The 14,066-nt window shown below is 49.3% G+C and overlaps 1 protein-coding gene across 2 annotated transcripts in view; it reads right to left on the bottom strand.

Annotated features, from left to right (window-relative positions):
- Nucleotides 1–14,066, bottom strand: part of CAPN7 (calpain 7) — a 578,129-nt gene that overhangs the window by 62,987 nt on the left and 501,076 nt on the right. For both annotated transcript variants that reach the window (XM_069648744.1, XM_069648743.1), the window contains one exon: nt 7,327–7,389. In XM_069648744.1, coding sequence (XP_069504845.1) covers nt 7,327–7,389 — 63 coding nt within the window. The remainder of the gene's footprint in view (nt 1–7,326; nt 7,390–14,066) is intronic.

The raw sequence follows: 14,066 nt of genomic DNA, 5'->3' as shown, positions 1-14,066 counted from the left end.
GACGACGTGAAAGGCAGATGGACAAGTCCAGAAGGTCTGGGTACCACGTCCTCCGGGCCCATGCCGGAGCAATGAGGATCATCCGGGAACCGAACCTCCGTAACCTCTGCAGCACTTGCGGAATGACGGGGACTGGAGGAAACGCGTACAGCAGTGGGAATGACCACTCCACCATGAACGCGTCTTCTAAGGCTCCTCTTGGAGGAAATTCCCGCGAGCAGAACCTTTCGCACTTCCAGTTAACACTGGAGGCGAAGAGATCCAGTTAAGGGGTCCCCCAAAGGGAAAAGATCTCCAGGAGAATCTCCTGAGCCAGCTCCCACTCATGAGAGATCGTGCTCTGCCTGCTGAGAGCGTCCGCAGTCTCGTTTTCGTCTCCGGCCAGATGAACTGCCGAGATCGAAATTTCCTGCTGGATGGCCCAGAACTAGAGCTGCATCGCCTCCCTGCACACAGGAAGTGACCCTTCCCCCCTCTTTTTATTGAGGTAGTGCATGGCCACTGTTGTCCGTCAGAATCAGGACATTCTTTCCACGCACAGTCGGCAGAAAAGCTTTCAGGGCAAGCCTGACGGCCCTCAGCTCCAACAGCGTCTGGACTCCGACGGAGACCAACGGCCGCTGTCAACTCGTTGGCATGAGCTCCCCATCCCGTGAGGGATGCGTCCGTCACGATTGTCACCTCCGGCCAGGGTAGCCAAAATGGAGCCCCATTCATCAGACTGCCTTCGACGGCCCACCACAGAAGGTCCTAGGTGACCGAGGGCGGCACCTGAACGGGGTCCGACATCCTGCCGGCGGACAGATCACTGGAGCTTGAGTGCCCAGTGCAAGGATCTCATCCGCAACCTGGCCTCTGGCACCAGAAGATTGCAGGATGCCATGAGGCCGAGCAATCTCAAGAACTCAAATGCAGGGAGCCTCTGGGCATTTTGGAACTTGTGCACCATCTGATGAATATGATGAGCCCTCACCTGGGGAGGAAAACACTGCCCCCCAGGGACGTGTTGAGCACTGCTCCAATGTACTGGAGCCTCTGAGTTGGCGTCAAGTGGGACTTCTTTAAGTTGAGGGAGAAGCCCAGCCTGTGGAGGGAGTGGCAGGTGACGGACAGATGATCCAGGACTTGGTCGGGAGAGCGCGCCCTGATCAATCAATCGTCCAGGTAGGGGTAGACGTGAATCCCCCCTTTCCTGAGATACGCTGACACCACCACCATGAGCTTGGTGAAAACTCTCGGGGTGGAGGTCAATCCGAACGGCAGGACCCGAAACTGAAAGTGCGAGTCGCCAACCGCGAACCTCAGGTACTTCTTGTGCTTGGGATGGATCGGCACATGAAAATAAGCGTCCTTGAGGTCGAGAGACACCAACCAGTCCTGAAGTTGAAGGGCCTGGAGGACTTGAGAGAGAGAGTAACCATCTTGAACTTGTCCTTCCTGAGGAGTTTGTTCAAACCGGGCAAGTCCATGATGGGTCTCAATCTCCCGTCTTTCTTCGAAATCAAAAAATAAGGGGAATACCATCCCTTGTTCTTCTACGCTACAGGCACCAGTTCTATGGCGCCTTTCTCCAGCAGGGATTGAATTTCCTGCGCAAGAAGCAGATCCGGACTCTTCAAAGAAAGATTCCCTGGTGGATTGTCGTGAGGCCTCTGCCGGAAAGGAAGACAGTAGCCGTGGGCTATGATCTCCAGAACATCTCCACACATCTGAAGTAATGGCACGCCACTCTACAAGATGCTGCGCCAGTCTTCCCCCAACCGGCGAACCATGGGACATGACCTCATGACTGAGCTGAAGAGGCTGCGGCGTTGCCTGAGGGCAAAGAGGCAACTACACGAGCGGCCTTGGCACCTCGAGTACCCTGCTTTCCACCTCTGGCACTCCTACGGTGGCCCCTTTGACTGGCAGCTCCTCTCGCTTTACCAAAGGATGAGTAATAACGAAAGGAACCTCCCCTCCATCGCTCCATTGCTGTCCCCTAGGACGAAAAGGCGGAGGTTGGCAAACTGCAGCGCCCAACGACTTCGCTGCAGCTTTGGAGGTCTGCAACCTCTCAAGGCTCTCGTCAGCCTTGCTGCCAAAAAGAGGTTCACCGTCAAAGGGCATGTTGAGGAGCAGGGCCTGCACATCAGGAGCAAACCCCGACTTCCGCAACCACGCAAACCTGCGTATTACGGTGCTTGCCGCCATGGACCGGCTGACACAATCTGCCATGTCCAACCCCGACTGAACGGCCTCACACATGGCATCCTTGCCATCCTGGACCATAGCAAGAAAACCATCCCATTTGTTCCCTTCGGGAATATGTTCAGCCGCTAAGGAAACAGTTCCACAGAGTGTGCGTGAAACGCGACAAGGCACATACCGAGTTGGCCGCCTGAAGAGCCATACCCCTGAAGAAAACACTTTCTTCGCCCCACCCATCAAAACGCTTGTCGTCCCTATCAGGAGGGATGGTAGGATACAACGCCTGCTTTGCTGGGCCGTAGCCGCCTGCACCACCAAACTCTCCGGAGTGGGGTGCTTGGTCAAGTAGCAGGGGTCGCTACTGGCTGGGCGGTATTTTCACAGCAAAGACTTGCCCACTGCCAGGAGACTCTCCGGAGCAGTCCAAACCGCTGCCACCCTCCTCTGTAGAGCCATATGGAACAGCAGTACCGGGTCAGTTGGTGGACTTTGGTCGAGGATATCCGTGAGGTCATCCTGAAGAAAATCCCCTGGGGGAGCAGACCACCCCAAGTACTCGGTGACCCTAGACATAAGGCGCCGGTACGAAGAGTCGGCATGGGTACCAGGCCAGGCCTACAAAACTCCACCTCTGGAGAGGTGTCCAGACCACTGGCGTCATGCAGGGACTGACGCAGGTCCTCAATCTGGCTATGGCCCGAGAGAATCTCATCTGGCACCGTATCAGGAACCATGCCATCATCAGAGCCCTCATCCACCTCCGAAATGTACTCAAGATGGCGGAAAGTGGGCACAGAATGGGGAACAAAGCCATGCTTGACCTTGGCCCAGCCTTTCTAGGGGGTACCACCGTGCCCCGGGGTACCTCCGACACCACAGCCTCGAAAGGCATTGAGGGCGTTGAGCGAAACGGCGTTGAGTGAATCGGTGTCGACGCCGAACGCAGCGCCGACAGCATCAACGGCGTCGACATAGGCCTCGAGGGCGGAGCCCCGAGGATGTCCCTCGACAACCTGGGCGCCAATGGCGTTGACAACTTCCTCGGAGGCGGAGCCTCGAGAGAGTTCCTCGACGACCTCGGTGCCACTTCTTCCTCGAAAACATCACAGGCTCACACGGTCGCGAGTGCATCGAGGACCGGGACCTGGAACGGGCATGACTAGAACGATTCCCCTTGTCCGAGCGGGACCGCTCCCGCGAATCGTGGCGACCACCCGAGCCTGAAGACGTACGAGCGGTGTCTCTAGTCCGACCACGGCCGACCCCACTCGGAGGCACGGACGGACCAGTGCCCTGCGATTCGAGAATCGCTAGCATTTTCTTCCTGAAGGAAGCCCATTCCTCCGGCGTTGCATGCTTGGTGGGATAAGTGACCCGCCGACGGGCAGAGTCCTCGGATGAGGACAGGGAACGGGACTGATGACGGTGCTTCCGGGAGTGCCTCTAAGAGGCAGAGGAGTGGCGGGACCCACTCCGGGACCGAGACCCACTGGACTTCCGACAACGATGCAGAGAGTCGCCCCTCGAATCGTCCGTCGAAAGCCCTGTGGACCTCGACTTCTGGGGCTTGGACACATTACCGACCGACAAGTTTCTTCTTGCGCTCCCGCAAGGCTTTGGACGTAAGCGACTGGCAGTCGACATAATCATCCGTGTCATGGGCCTCCCCGAGGCACCAGAGGCAGGCGTCGTGCGAGTCCGTCACCGACATGTTGGACCCGCAGTACCCGCACTTCTTGAAGCCCGGACGCGGGGTGGAAGAAGAGGTAGACATCTTGAAGACTTAAACTTCACAAACAAACAGAAACTCCAAAGAGTCGAGGCGTGCCAAGATCTCCGAAGCGAACACGTTCGCGGAAAAAACGGAACTGGGGCTACGGGCGTCCAGCATCCTACTTATAACATTCAGTGACGTCGGCCGTCGGAGGAGGTCCTCGAGAGCGGCGTATCAACGTCCTCGACGCAGACGCCGAAAGATTTTCCGAAGCAGCACAGCTGTGGTGATTACTGTCATAGATATGGACTACGTCGGAGGACCCAATCCTCTCAAAGTCACTTTATTATCTTCTTGATCGAAGAGACCTAGGTTGAAGTCTCCTAGTAAGATTATTTAATATGTGGGTTTAAGGTTGCTGTTCAGCAGCTGAGCAAGGTCTTCTTCGAAAGATGGATGTGGGCCTGGAGGACGGTAGATGATGTGCATAGTGATGGTGGAGGTATGTGATAGAAGTAGTTTGAGTGAAAGAATATCACAGCTCAGAATGTCACATATGTTGAGCTGCCTTATTATACTGTCCATAGCAATCAATGCTACACCACCCCCTCCTGAAATGGTTCGAACTCTCTTGTGGATGGTCAACCCAGGTGGAATGGCAATCAACAGTGTTGGGCCTGTGGTATCATGAAGCCAGGTTTCAGTAATTGCCAGGAGGTCCAGGCTGTTAGAGACAATGAGGTCATGAATGTCCAAAGGATGGGCTAGAACTGATCTGGCATTAACTAATGCGCAGTTCATGGTGGGGGCCTGTGTGTTAGGAGTGTTACTAGAGGTCATGCTGGTATGTGAGATGCTGAGTGGTGGAGTTAGGTCACATAGTTGAGTGGGTTGCTGGGCGATGAGCAGAGTGTTGATGTTCCTGGGAATCAGGCAGCTGTGGGCAGAGTGTGGCTGAGGCGGGGTGTACTATGTGAACCCTTAATCCGGGAGATCATTACTGTGGGCGGGGTACTTTGAGGCCTTGTTATTGTGCCCCAAGGTGTGTAGGCTGTCTCTATAGGTTAAGCATGGTGTATGGGTCGGGGAAAGTGCTGAGCACAGGGGGGTGGCTGAGTGCACAAACAGTGGTGTTTGGAAAATGGAGAAGGCCGACTGTCCTCGCCTTCGTGCAGTGCAATAAGGAACATGGGCTGCTCCTGCCAGTGCTTCTGGAAGAGCTGGCTGGGGAATTTGCTTTGTGGCAGTGCATGATGGGTGCATCAAGATTGCAGGGCCGGAGGCTAGATATGCTGCAGGGAGGGGATCCTGAGACCTGGTCTAGCAGCCTGTGTTGAGTGGTTGAGATGGTGTGTTTGTATGTGCTCCGATGGTTGGGATCAAGGCTTACCAAGGAGGCAGGCTTTTGTTGTACGGTTCCAGCTTGATGTGAAATGTGCCCACTTGGAGTAATTGCCGTTGGGGCGAGCTAGGTTTAGATGCGCTAGTGCTTGCATGCTGGGGTTCATTAGAGTTACGGTACTATGGGCAGGTCCGGCTGTCGGGCAGGCACGCGAGAGTCACGAGCGTATTCTAGTATTTCTGATGTGGTAGGGCATTGGGGTACAAACATGGTGGGAGAGGGTGTGCACACTGGGGCGTGACAGATTTGAAGAGCTAACGCATGGCGTGCGCGATAATCATTTAGAGGACGTGGAGGCGAGCAGTGCTCAACAGACTTGGTTTTCTCACTTTTGGAGGCATAGTGCACAAAGTGAACCAGGAGTGCGGGCTGAAGGAAGGACGCAGGGCAGATCCGTGAATAGGGTAGGGCTAATCTTCGCAGATAAGGCATAACACACAGCTGGGGTTTTGTACATGCAGCACGTACCTTTTAGATGTGTCTTTGTGAAGGCCCTGACGGTCCGGACAGGGCCAGACAGGGTGCGCTACCCTTTGAGAAGGCCCTTTGAGGGGCGGGAAAGCTTCGCCGGTCGGCGCTCTCCTCAGATCCAGTTGAAGAAGGCCTGCAAGACCAAACAGGAGTCATCTGAGGCGGGACCAAGGGCAGGAAAGGCCCAGAGTGAGAGGTGGATGCTACAGCGGCCATATTCAAGTGAGGCATCGGCTCCGAAATAACACGTGAAAGCCCAGCAGGGCTTATCTTACTTAGGCCCATGCCAGTGGCCTGCATCAAGGCTGGGTGGAGGGTACTTCTTGCTGGATAAGCTGGCTTGAATGGATGCGGCCAGACAGGGGGTTCTAATCTCTGAGGAGGCCCTTTGAGGGGGGGTTTGGCCATTCTTGTGTTTTGTGGCATGCTCCTTTAGACCCTCTTAATGCATAACTGGCAGAAACGCTATCCTCTGTGTCATGGTCCTTGCCAATACAGTAGAGGCATACCTTGCGGGGACCCGAGATGGACAGTTGCTACCGCAGAGCTTGTAGCCTAGGGGGGTCATGCATGATGCAGTAGAAATTAGCAAAAAAGCTAAATATCATTCCAGAAGTATACAGAAAAAGAACTGAGGTCATAGCGTTACGATTCTCTATATACGGGCCGCTAAAGTGCAATTCCATGCAGTTTTCCAGAACCTTGCTTCCACCAATTAATCAAAATTTGTATCTGTTAAGATGCTAGAGTTAAACCTCATCCACAGACATTAAAACCATTTTAAACAGTAGACAGCAGCATAGTTACTAAAGAGCTAATCAGAGTAGTATTTCCATTGACCCCGCCTCCATCGATCAGTCAACTTTTATATCAGTGGTGCAGGGCCAAAAATAAAAAATAAACACACTAAAACATACATAATATGATCATAGAACACTTCCAAAATAAAATTAACTACTTTAAAATACTAAATATAAAATCGTGCTTCTTATGCCAAGATCTAGCTACTCCTGAAGGTTATCAAGCTAACCAAAGAAAGGCACAATTCATTGAGATATAACCAACGTCCTTTGGGACAAGGCTTGCTTTAAAAACTGTAGCAGCGACCAGCTAACGAATGGGCGCTCTGCCCAAAGTAGGTAAAGCAATGCCGGGCGACATTGCTCTAATTATCTCTCTCTTAAAATAGGCACCAGTGTCCTTGCTCGGATATCTCTAGATACTGGACAGAGTAGCAGAAAGTGCAAGAGATCCTCATCTATATCACAGCAGAAGGGGCAACCCCTTCACAGCTCTGGTGTTTGACCAACGATACAATGTTGTTCTTAATGGGAGGCAATGAAAGGTAGTGTCTGCCAAGACAAGGAATCTTTGAGAGGAAAGGAGCCGTTCGAAATAATGTATTAGGCTTGGGTAACACTGGTGGCGGCATATTTTAAAATGACATCAGAATTCATTCACACTGGTATTTCAAACTTTCAGTATCCCCTACGGGGCACAACTATTTCATACTAAAACTCCATGGAAGAAAACTAGCCCCTGTTCTTACCCGTTTGTGCACAGTATAGGGTGTTGGAATCTTAGAAAAGGAAAACTTGCAAGCTGAATAAACCTGTAATAAAAGCAAACCAAAAGCAGCGCTTGATTAAAACATTAGGAACACAAGCCATACATACAGAAATGTTGGTACAAATACATACTTTTACATTGAGTAGTGTTATGTTATCTTTCAGCATAAGGTGTGGCCGCGGGGATATACATTTAGATTTCCTGAGCAGGAGCTGCAAGTAGTTCCTGGGCATTGGGCATCACCTAGTAGTCAGGAGCTACCTCCACAGCACCAGCAGCTAATACATAGTGTGCCGCAAATCTAACGTGTACAAGAGATGCAAACATTACCTGTGTGTCCATTATATAAAATCAGTGATGCTTCTTTATAGACATTCTCAAATACAAAATGTGAGTGTCACATTTCTACTTGGCACGTAGCTCCTGCAAGCTGGTGGTGCCAAGCTAACCATGCTCACCACTGCTAGACGCGGGAGCTACATAGATCCATTTGTAACCCTGGTGCATATACTTGAAAGGTACATAAAGAGCAAGTGAAGAATTGATTCGGTTGCTCAAAGAGCAGTGCACAAAGGAACATTCTGATGCGCTTCTTAGATGGCTACGTACATTCGTTCTCTTCTGATTCATCCCCATCAATCTCTTATGAAGGAGACCGAGCAATAAAACATCAACTCTGCTGGACAAGAGTTTCTTTTTTGAGACAGGTCTGGATGCTTAAATCTCCATGTACGAGTATCTCCAGCTCACCTTTCCCATATGGGGACCATCATGGGAGACGGATTATCACTTCGATGAAAAGCTCATCCTCCTTCAAACCACTTAAACACTCTCACAACTGCCTCGCTAGTCCAGTTGCACTGGTTACGCCTGCACTTTCCAATCAAATTCAAGCTGGGATGCATAAACCTGAGGGGCGGACAATAAGCCTGCCTCGCGGATAGGTTGCTGCACTCCAATAGGTTCAGTGTCAAACACAGCCATGACATTTGCCACTCGAAACCGCAAATTCGTACAAGTGACGTTTTCCTAATCAAGCTTTCTTAATTGCTGGGCAATTATTTGCCATGGTACATTTCTCTTGCACATAGCTTGATGCCTTTTTGTAAAGCCTCAAAAATATTTTCCAGGCTACCTTTGGTTGAAAAGCTAATTTTTGTCCCGATACATAGTTATTTTCTTTTTGATTGAATGTTCATTTTGAATTTGCTCATCTTGATCCTATTTTATAGAACAGTTACTTCATTTTTGGGTGCTTTAAAATTGATTTTGTACAGTACATTGGCACATAACAGAGTCAGTGTTGCGCTTTAGAAATCTTAAAGTAACATACACTAGATATTTTGTTTCTAATCTTTCCACTATTTTCATAAAATAATAATAGAAGAATTCATCATACCTAGAGGACGATTAAATGATGCTTATTCATAGAATACAATTCAGACAACACATTGCAAGTAGCTGCATATTGCCTTCATGTGCCATGGATGGAAAGATGCAAAAGTGCAAAGCCATTTAAAGACTGCTAGAGGGTTAGAAACACCCCTACCTGCTCTTCCACCCAAAACCCATAGACTATTCATGAAAATTGTTATTCACCTCGTGGGGCTAAGTGCTGTACACATTAGTGCAGCGGTTATTGCTTTGAATGCAGGCTTAATTGTGGAAGTACCTGGGATCCAACATTTGATTCCCCCCCCCCAAACCCCTTGCATATACCTGCAGGGGTGAGGACAGAGAAAATAAAGAGTAAAAACAAAATCATCAGGACTAGGTTGCCTTACTGTGTGTTCAGGACACTGCTGCCTTGCACCAGTCTTGAAACGGCTTTTGTTTAACAGACATTGGGGAGGGAGGAGTCCCCAAAATAATCCCCCCCACCACCTTCCAACCAGCCCCCCACAAGAGCCACAAAATGCACACATGAAGTTAACGGACCCAGCAGCCACAGAACGTAGACCGGTTTAAATACCCCAATGTTCTGTGTATCCTTTACTCCGTGGAGCAGGCCTTGTGCAACCCCACTTTATGGTTCGATAACCCTCACCAAGGTTGTACTCGGGTCAATAGAGCACAGAACAGTGGCTCTACCTAATTAACAGGCGATCAGTGTTAGGGCTGAGTTCTGGGGATTCTTCCCCAAACGTATGGGGTGCTTTCTGAGAGAAAAGGGCCTCTACCTATTGGATTAAGTGCAATAGGACATGAACCAGATACTGCTTTAAACAAAAGCCACTAGTAAAGCACACCACAAGCACTGGACAATTCAAGACGCGATCATTGTTCTTTATCTGCACAAACTCATATTTAAATGCTGGCAACCTGTATAAAGATCAGGGATGGGACCAATTAATTTCTATTTCGGTGCATGAGGAGAGATGTACACAAACCTCAGTAAAACACAGTGTGGCAGAACTCGAGCTATAGAAAATAAATGCTCTAAGAGGAGTACTTTAATTCAGTCATAACCCTGCATGCCTCTCTACTGCACCATCTAGAGAGAGCATAGTGTCAAAACCAGAGGTGGGCGCAGCTACTAATCCTTTAGTTAGTACTGACACCTCTTAGGAACACAAGGGATCTACTCCTTAACAATTAAACTCATACTCACCAAGACTGGCTACCTGGGGCAACTTACTAACAGAGTAACATAGGGGCATTTATCAAGGCGTCCTCTAAAACCAATATCCCACTGTCACTGCTCCCATAGCTACTAACCTTCCTGGCATTCTCCAGTCATGATTAAATGGGAAGTGGCTACATTATCGACTTGGGCGCAGGGTGTACATCCTCTACCTCTACCACTCTTGACTCTCTATATAGGATGTATTGAATACAGTTAGAATGCCATCCGTGAATAATGAAGTCCTTTCCCTTTCCTGCGTGCCTCACCCATGCTGACATGTAAGAGTTAGCTCCTCTACAGGGGCATGGTTCGTGATGCCTACACCCACATAATATTAGTTTTGTTATCATTACCTGTTCGGATTCTACCCTTAGTGAAGGAGAGAATCTGAGGAAATGCTAAAAGGGGCTTTGTGTCTGTCAAAGACTCAGTTTACATTATCACTCACCTGAAACAGTTCTACTCCTGCCTCTGTCCCCTCAAGTTCTTGAGAGAAAGCGTCAGCATCCCTGTCCTGAGTTCTCACAGTCATTGGCGCAGTAAAACTTTTATCAGTCAGTCACGAAGTAACATCTACTCTCATACAGTGTCAGAGGAAGCCACACGGCCATCCACAGACAAGCACTCCTCCTGGCAGTTGGGACCAATCCAACCAAGAAGCAGTCAGCATGATATCACACCAGTAACTATGGTGCTGAGAGCTTAACCAAACACTCTGTTACTGCCCATAAAAATGGAAGACATTCTAAGTTTACAAAAGGACATGGGGGCTACACTTGCACATCTGTGGTTCCACAAGTTCCCCTGTAAATTGAAGGTGTTGGTCGGGAATTAAAGAGGACGTATTCAATTTAGTGAGAACCCCAAGGGTTCCTGGCATCTGTGACTAGTTATTGAGGCAGGGGAAAACAAATTAACAGCCCGGTGTCTGAGGTGGGCAGCCCCCACAACGAGATATTCATTGAAGACCCTCAGAGCCGACTCCTGGCCAAAAGGGAGGATAGAAAGCAAGAAACGTTGCCAAATTATCACAGACCTCAGGGAAAACCTATGACAGAGTTTGCTGGGAATGTGGAACTCGTAGTTGTGCATTTTGATGGACACAATCCTATCTTCTGAATGTAAAGCCTAAATGATCATAGCGGGGGACACTCTTGTCGTTAAGGATATCCATATGTTGTGCCCCTTTTAATTTTGCCATTTGGCTTGTGCAAGGAAGGCATAGTATCAAACAGTGAAGAAAGACAAGTGATCACAGTTCAAGGGTGTTTATTGAACTGCAATGCGTTAGTTGATCGCCTATCTAATCCTAAATCAAAGGATGGGAGCAAGCTACGACCATCAAATCATAATAACGCATTCCTAGTGGAGTCCGTCAAAATAAAAGGGTCAATACAAATAAACCTACTGCCAATCCTTACTTTTAAATATAAATGGTGTGGGGAAAGTATGTATGCAAAAGGAAAGGGTTTCTAGAAATAATATGTTAGGATAGTTGAGCAGTGGTTTTTCCCTTCCTCACGTTGTCAGCAAAGGACAAGGTGGCCCACTCGAGCTTCGCACTCACTCTGGTTTCTCTGCCGTGAGGATGCCTTTCAAAACATAGGTATCTGGGCCTTCTGCACCAAAGTCTATTTCCCAATAAAGTCTATTATTGCAGAGTGCCTGGTGTAACAAACAAGTACCAAAGTTCCTTTCTCATCAGGAATTTCACATTCACAAGTTCTCGGGTTTACCGTTCACCACGGATCTCCCTCAGTCGGGCTCAGACCCCCTTAATCACAAGTACACAATTGGTCTCCCTCGATCTGGCTCTGACCTTATAATCTCACTTTCTTTGCTTTCCTTTTGTTATCAAAATTCGAAGACTTTCAATTGTGCAATGGATGTTTCTCAAACCATCGCAGGACCACTATGATTCACTTCATCCATTAATTTCACTCTATCACTTTTGTTTCTGCCACTTCTTGGCTGGGTACATCACACAGAGATCTTCGATTGAGCACAACCGCGGTGCCGGACCACTCTGTTAGTTTGTCTCGTACCTTCTCTGATTCATATTAAAGTTCAAACATCCATCGGCAATTGAGCTTACTCGCATCTTTCATCACACACGTTCATATTCTTCACTCTTGCGCTCCTCATACAATGTTGATGCTTGCAACCTGGACTTCAACTCAGACCCGTCTTGTATCGGACGACCCAACTCACTGGCTGTGTTTATTTCTCTGGTGCTGCTTTGATCCTGTAGCCAAGGACGCTACCACGTCGGCTGCTGCTCCTCCCCGGCTCGACTAGTCATGCAGGAGGTACCTGGGTATCTCTGATACACAATGCAGAATTCTTTAGTCTGGTTTCCTGGTTTTATGCCTTTCAAATCTAAAGGTCTCTGGAAAGTAACGGTTTCTCACTGGAAAGGTCAAGGGTATCTCCTTCCTTGCTCTCCCTTCTCGGTTTGCTGCCTTTCTCCCTTTGTTCAGCTGCCGTCTGGAAAAACACGGTTCCTTCGTGTGCTTTGCCTTGCTCAAAGTGTGTTCCCGTGCTCCGCCTTTTATCCGTGTGGGGCAGCTTAATGGAAGTCTGGTGTGAGTTGTCAACAGTAATTGCTTGACTTTGCCTGACCTTAGCAGTGGGGCATGTCGGGTACAATGCTCAGGTATGAGTCTGTTTGCTCCCAGAGAGAGGGCTGTCTGTGTGAAAAGGTTTGTGTAGGGAAGGGGAGGGAGTTACAGTTCCCAGGTATCCTACCTGGTAGGATGGAGTAAAGGTGTTATGGGGGATGAGGGCTATATCGCGTCTCACCAGGTGTCCCACTCCCACAAGACCCCTCACCCAGGTAATCCTCCCGCACTGGTCCACCCCCAGAATCTGGATCCAAAGGTGATGGCCGTGCCCTGGCCACCTAAGAGAGAGACTCCCCTAGGGACTAGCGGGTGAGACACCTTCTGGTTTTTCACACTTGCACCAGCACTGCCTCTTCCACTTTATCCCCTCAAGGACCCGGCCATTTCTCAGGCACCAGGATGGTCACCCTCCTTATCTGCAAAGTGTTTGGTGCATACTCTTCCATCGCCTCCTTGGGGTCCTCTCTTGTGCCTCCTGCACTTACACTGGGAGGCCATCATGCCAAGAGTCAGGAAAAGCAAACAAGTGCCTAGCAGAACAGTACACCAATGGCCATTTTGGAGGGAAGGCATGATCAGTGCGAATACTGCAAAACATGGTGGGGGAGTGTCAATGCAATGCAAGCATTTCATGGGCCCATGAGAGGCTCATATTCAAAATTTAATGCAGGACATGTAGCGGCAGGGAGTTTCCGCCTAGAGCATAGCTTCTGCTGCCCCAAGAGTAGGCTGTGAAAATAGAAGCACCCACGCAAGGCCTACTGTGGGCGTTGTTTGATGGGGATGGAAGGGCGTGTGATACGCTAGTCTTCGTTATGGCTGCCAGTTTGAAGTTGGTGGAGAAAGAAACAAAACTACTCGTGCACATCCTCATGTCAGCTCATCCTTGCTTCAGCTCTATAGTTTTGCCTCATTATGTGGCTTACACCACCTATGAGCCACAACCAAAAAAGGTTAAAGGAAAGGGCCGTAGAGAAGATGAAAAATAGGGAAAGATGAAAAATAGACAAACAAGCGTGGAGGAAGAAATGGAGGTGCTGGGGGGAGGGGAGGCGTTTAGGCATTTGTGGTGTAAATGAGGGTATGGGCAGTGGAAGCCAAAGGGGAAAAAAGCAAATTCAGAAGGGAGAAAAAAACAAACAAAAAAACCCCGAAGATTTTGCTTAATTGCGTCGGAAATGGTAAACTGACATTTCTGACATGGAACCATAAAGGGACCAGAAATTCCGGATGGGGCTCAAGTTCCCTGCCTTCCTGGAGATAAGAAAATACCAGGATCAAAAACTATTTTGAAAAAAACTGTGGATCACATCTACAAGTGACAAACAGGATGCCAATAGACTAAAAGGTGTAATGAAACAATGTAGCCAGGGAGGCTTGCACTATCGGGCACTCTGGTGTGAAGTGAGAGCTCAAGCTACCCCAAGATACCTCCAGAGTCAGTACACATCAATCTGTTTGATGGTAGTT

Source organism: Ambystoma mexicanum, chromosome 2q (genome assembly GCF_040938575.1).
Source record: "Ambystoma mexicanum isolate Mex_15411 chromosome 2q, UKY_AmexF1_1, whole genome shotgun sequence".
NCBI classification, from domain to species: domain Eukaryota; kingdom Metazoa; phylum Chordata; class Amphibia; order Caudata; family Ambystomatidae; genus Ambystoma; species Ambystoma mexicanum.
The sequence above is the reverse complement of the archived record's forward strand: the minus strand, read 5'-3'. Positions and strand labels throughout refer to the sequence as shown.